The 6,156-nt window shown below is 40.2% G+C and overlaps 1 protein-coding gene across 5 annotated transcripts in view; it reads left to right on the top strand.

Annotated features, from left to right (window-relative positions):
* Positions 1–6,156, top strand: part of cadm1b (cell adhesion molecule 1b) — a 327,978-nt gene that overhangs the window by 262,698 nt on the left and 59,124 nt on the right. For 3 of the 5 annotated variants that reach the window (XM_014012461.1, XM_014012460.1, XM_014012458.1), the window contains one exon: positions 4,266–4,286. The exons of the other annotated variants lie outside the window; for them this stretch is intronic. Coding sequence is in view for 2 of the 3 variants with exons in the window: in XM_014012460.1 (XP_013867914.1) it covers positions 4,266–4,286 (21 nt within the window). In the remaining variant the exon portion in view is untranslated. The remainder of the gene's footprint in view (positions 1–4,265; positions 4,287–6,156) is intronic. 5 annotated transcript variants of the gene reach the window in all.

Here is a 6,156-nt window from a genome sequence, read left to right as displayed (position 1 = left end):
GTTTATTTATTTTACTTTTTTCAAATGCAGAGATTTTGTCTATACTGTGAATAAAATTCCATTGTCAGCCTTGGTTCAACTTGTCTTTTTCATTTTATTTTGAAAAAGACATTGTTAAAACCAATCTTTATCTTTAATTTTGAGCACTTTTGGTTCTGCAGCTGCAAGTGTCTTTAGTACTCCTCTCAAAGGAAACAGGGCAACCAATTCAATAAATCCACTTTGTTATCTGCCCACATGTTTGAAGGATTTTTACCTTAATCTCCCATTGTAAAGGCTCTTCTTAGCTACATGTGTCCTTCTGTTTTGCCGTAATCATTCGAGGCAGAGATTGGACACGAACAAAAGCRTATCACATTAACAAGGAGCAATTATCCACCTCTGTGGGGATATTTGTGAAATCTCCTTTTTGTTGCAGTTTATCGAGCAGAAACATGCTTTGCATCTCCTGTAAGCCTACCTGATTATTATGTCTCAGTTGACTCTGGGGAGAATTAATCTGAATATTCCCACCTGTGCTTACAGTTTAGTGTTTTCTGATTTCTCACTGGCTGGTTGGGTTGGGTTTAAATGCATTTAAAGTATGATAAAGGCTTTGTGGCTCTGTTTTCCAAAGCTTTTAGTACAAGTCTGTTTGTTACAACAAAAGGCTCAAAACTCAATAGTATTGCTTCTAAATTTAGGCCTAGTTCAGGCCTGAATGCCATTATTTTAAAAGACTGACTATAGAAAGGGTGGTTACCAAAGAAACAGAATTGCCCAAGCAAAAGGCATTTATACAGCAAAGCTAAAGGAAAATTGTTTATTATCAATTGAAATATGATTTCCTCGGACAACAAAGTGTGAAAAACATGAGATGTTAAACCTTTTCTTCATTTTTCAGGGCGAGCTGATACTCTTTGATTTGTTTCCTTTGTGAAACCGCACTGACCTCAAAAAAGTGCCCGTGTTTATTGGGTCCACACTGCAGGAGCTCACATCTCCATCCGATTGAAGAGAAAAAGTTTAAAGCCCACCTCTGATCCCTTCTAATTAAATGAAAACACAGTGGGATGCCCACAGTAAGACTGCACTTTTTTTTTTCCAAACGTGCACATAAACACAGTTTTTGAGGTAACCAGTGTGGGCGTCTCTATGGGGAACAACACAGAGCTCCAGCATCTAACTCTGTCGTGTCCTCTTCTGCAGTGCAGTCACACACCAGGCTGACATGCAACACGCTGCAGATCATGAGCATAAATAAGCAAGGGAATGTTTTACCTGAAAGAGGGAGCATTAATTCAAAGGCATCACTCTAGTACTAAGAAGAAATGTTGCCTCATTAGTGTTACCCCACTGCTTTTACTCAGCGGTAGCGATGAAGGGAGTGAGGCCATGTGCCACTCTTACGGCGCAGACATCTCGTCTCCGGAGATCTTAGTCTGCCTAAAAAATRCKGCACATTGTTATGTATTCATTTGTGCAGCAATGGGTTGRACAGAAATCCCCCGAATGCCAGGAATGTGGCCTTTTGAATGCTCGCAACGAGCCAGTTTCCAGCAGGTAATGTGACATAACTGTTGGTGGAGAGCTGCTCTGCTTGCGAACATAAAGCTCCTCACTGTGCAGAGGTGATGATAAGCAAGAGGATGAAATTTGGATGAGAAGGAGAGGAGGTGAGGAGACAAGGACAGACATCATTTGGAGGACGGGTTGGCCTGCCTGCTTTCATCCCACGTGATTGACAGATTGGTGCAATGGGCGCACTCGCTCGGATGCCATCGCGCTCATTTCCCCAGGAATCTGTCTGTCAGTACTGTCTAAGCAGAGCGACAGCCATGACATCTAATCACAGGYGAGCTGGCACCTCATAACTTCTACCTAATGTGCTGCAGGTACAGAGGAGAGGGGGGATGGKGGGGCACAGCCCAACACCACTACCATCACCATGCTATTTATAGCCCCTTCAGAGGCCACCGGCAGGAAGTGGATCATGCTGAGGGGTTAAGGAAGGTGTCACCACTCTCTGTCTCGAGTCTCCATATTTAGATATAGGTCTCTGTTGACAAGATTAAACAATGARGTGTCCTGGTATCTGGGTGATACWTTTTTTTCTGGGTTACACTTCTGACAGAGCAACATAAAAAGAGGGCAGATTGACTACACCTACATGATGATAATGAGTCATTTACATAATGCTGCTACAACATTATAATTACCTGGCAATTAAGGCAACTCAAAAGCTTCATTATGGAATGTCCTGAGGGCTGGTAAGACTGGGACACATACGGTGCTCTCATTCAAACTCAAGTCAGACCATCAACGTTTTTTTTTTCATATTTCCCAGAAGCTTCAATGTGTTGAATTATTATATGATAAAAAAAAGTTTTTGACAGGCACTTTAAAGGGATGTCTCAGTCTATTTGATTTGGGGCTCTGTGGAACAGTTTTGAACAAATAATACCTTCCTTGTGGTAGATGGCTTTTAAACAGTCTCGGTTTGAAGAAAAAGAGTTCAAGTTTGACCAGAGTGACAATCAAATTGCTCGTCTGAGMTAAGTTAAGACCAACAATACGTTTTAAACTCCTAAAATACAAAGCAGTTCATGCAAATGCTGTCTTGGAAATCTTTACATTATCATTAATATTGGATTACATGCTTATTCCTGCACAACTATTATATTCCTGCAATTGCCCCCAGGCCACACCAGAAGCGCAACAGCTAGCTGTTGCTGCTATTTGCACTTGCAAAAAGACGTACGATTATGCATAATCTCATTGGGTTGTGACTAGTTGGCAAAAAAAAAAAACGTGCATATTTTTTTCTTGCACAAGTTTCAAAACAGTCTTGTTGCTTGGGTTTTTAATATAATTCCGCAAGCAGAGCATGCAACAATAAGCAGTGATTTTCAAAAACTGGCTGCTCAAAATGCAGTCACGTGACTTGCTGGTCTCTTGGTTGCAAACACTCAGAAGTCAGCGAGACTGCAACTGAATATTTGGTTGTTTTCTTGCAATTTTGAGTTGTCATCAAGTTTCCAAAAGCACAGTTCAACACTGTATTTAATAATCATGGGCTGCTATATTGACAACAAGGTAAACATTCTCAAAAGCCTTCATGTAAACTTTGAAATTGGTTTTCAGACGGCAACAATTGACTCTGATCTCAGACTAGTTGTCAGCTTGGTAATCCGGTCGGAACAAACACCTGCTTCTCCAAATTAAGATCATTCAAGGAGCTATCTACACAAGTAAGCAATTTATTGTTTATAATCTAATCACAGAACCCCAAGCCAAAACAATCTGAACTTTTCTTTGACGTTTTAGGAAAGCATCACGCATTAAGATATTGCAGCAGACTACCGGACCATGTTCCAAATTTGCTTCCCGCTGTGTGAGATTTTTCACTTTTAGTCCTGAGGGAATTGTTGACATGCTGAAAATCCACAAAGGAGCATAACAAGGACATGTGTCATACCTTACACCCTTATTATGCTGACAGTGACAAGTGAGACAAGCAGTCACTTGAACATACTGTGTGCATTACACCGAGCTTCTTGTCGCTCGCGGTTTAAGTAAAGAAGCTGTAACGTCTGCGTGGTATGTAAATAGAAGAAAATATGTTGTGTGAAATGTAAAATGTAGATGTGGATGAGCTGCACAAGGCATTAAGGGGGAGGAGGGTGTGCGTGTGTGTGTGTGTACATGTAGCTTGGAGGAGTGTTCTTCATGAATGGCAGACAATGAATGATGGAGGATCTCCCGAGGGTACAGAGCCCTGAGCAATGCTGCAGGGACTCAGGAACATGCCAGTCTTTCATGCCCTGCGAGATGCCAGTTTGGGTGGGCACTGTTCCGAATGGGTGCTCTCCTCTCCAGGATACACTGCTGGTCCCGAGGGGAGAGTCTCCAGGCAGTGGCTGCTCCAAACTGGTGATAGCTGGAATCTCAATCAGGGACATGGGGGGGGAAACAAAGTCCATGTATTCGCTCTGTTCCTCCATTTTGCCACAAAATTCTTAGACAAAAGTTGTTTCTTATTTTGAAATCACAGAGTCAGAAGCAAACAATGATAGATTTTGTCTTTCCTAATTGGTGAGAAGTTACACAATTATAATAACGAGGTTGGAGTGCAATAATTTCAAACATGTCTTTTTAACAAATATAAAAAAACATTTCTTATCAGAGGGATGTGTTGCTTTAAGCATGTTGTCTGTCTGCTTACAATCTTTCTGTTTTTTTTTCTCTCTTTTTTCCTGCTCTCATCTTCCCGTGCACTTCAACAGGAGCTGCTGAAATCGTGACAGGTACCTCTTCTTTTTTGCTACCTGCTGTTCTTTTGGAAGCGCTTGCTATTTTTTATTTATTTATTTATTTATTTTTTGCATCTGTCTGTTGATTTCCTGTCCATTGCAGGTCTTTTGAAGTGGGGTTTTGTGCAGAGGTTATGAGCAATTAATCTTACCTGCTGCAGACAACTCTTTGAATGGCCTCAATTTGAATAGAGTTTAATTCTAACCTTGTTGAACAAATCTAATATAAGCTAACAATAAATTGCCATGCTGATGTCTTAAAACAACTTTATTGTTAAAAATATTCTGGTGGAAAATATTTATGCTGTTGCCTCTTTATTTATGCAGAATTCCATATTTTTAAGCACAAGCAACAGTGGCAGCAGCTAGCCCTAGCACTTCCAGTGCAGCYCTGAGAAATTCCTGCAAGATTTGCRAAATACTTTTGCTAAAATAACAATGCAATGCAAAATGTGTTTAAACAAACCATGATGATTTAATTTAGACTGAAGGTGATGTGCAGCAGTAATTTGCTTTATTCTTGAATCGCTTATTAGTTTAGACAGAATTAAGCTTTTTATTGGTTTGTTTTTTCAAAGAATCCCATTTCGAAAGATCTGCACTTTTTTATTACCATGTGATTTTATTTGTTTTGTTTGTTTTTAGTCTAACAAACTCATGAGCTCCAAGCAATCATTCACTGCTTTTTCTTTTAAAATCAGCTTTTCACCACTTGTAAAGGCTGAACTGTAATCCATTTGGATGCCTCTTAATTGGTCCTTTATGTTTTTCTTTTTCTTTAACAAATGGTTTGCTAATCCCATATATGTTTTAGTTTTTCCAGTCAAAAAAGATTTGTAAAAAAGAAATCTAATTATTAGATTAAATATTGTGCTTGTCTTGAGCATTTTTAGCAGCTTACCTAGCTCAGCGTGGTCTCCCAATGCAAACACTCACAAGGTTATTACACTTTAAATATAATGTGGGTCATTGGTGGGCACCAGTCCCCTAAAGCACAAATRCACTAATTGCGGACCTAAACTTCTCGTCTGCGCTTTAGGGCTTTTAMTMATTTTTTCTAGCAGTATGCGGATTTGCGCTTTCTAATTTTACAATTGAGAAGCGCTAATCTAAARATTTCTATGATTATTTACCATTGTTATAATTTAAAGCAGGGGTAGAAAGTCATCTGAAGKTACAGTTAAGATAAATCCCTAAATATTCTAAAGTGTTAGTCATTTTTCTTGAACAGTAGAGAGGGCATGCTGTCACAATCCAATACCATGAGGAAACGGTATGGAAACAGCTCACACAGAGCTTTATGCTATAGCTAACTGTCCTGGGTGATSGTTCTGAAATTAAGAGACACCTCACACAATTCTTTGCGTGGTAGGATGCAATTGGAAGAGCAAAACTCCCCCGCTCTYCTCCAGCGTCGTGCCTGCTGTGGTTCTGATTTGAGGTTCGGCTGAAGTGTGTCTCCAGGTTCCAGCGACCCATGAACCACGCTCAGCTGTGCAGTTCTTCTATGGTCCAATCTCGGTTCCAGGTAGAAGCAGCACGCTTGTTCATTTGTCAGCCAGTTGGAAAAAAAAAAGATGCTTCCAGTTGATCAGCGCGACAGAGGAAAGGAAAACTTTCTCCTTGGGAAAGGCAGCAAAATTGGCTTTGCTACAAGCTGTCTGGCCACGGTTACATACGTATTCATATATTAAAAAACACAACATTGTGCCAAGAAATAAATAAAAGACAGAACGGTTAAACCACAACAGCGTTTTTTTCTTAACACAGCAGCGCTGTGGACGTCTGCCCATAATCTCATACACACACACACACACACACACACACACACACACACACACACACACACACACACACACACACA

Source organism: Austrofundulus limnaeus, unplaced genomic scaffold, assembly GCF_001266775.1.
Source record: "Austrofundulus limnaeus strain Quisiro unplaced genomic scaffold, Austrofundulus_limnaeus-1.0 Scaffold91, whole genome shotgun sequence".
Classification (NCBI taxonomy): domain Eukaryota; kingdom Metazoa; phylum Chordata; class Actinopteri; order Cyprinodontiformes; family Rivulidae; genus Austrofundulus; species Austrofundulus limnaeus.
The sequence above is the reverse complement of the archived record's forward strand: the minus strand, read 5'-3'. Positions and strand labels throughout refer to the sequence as shown.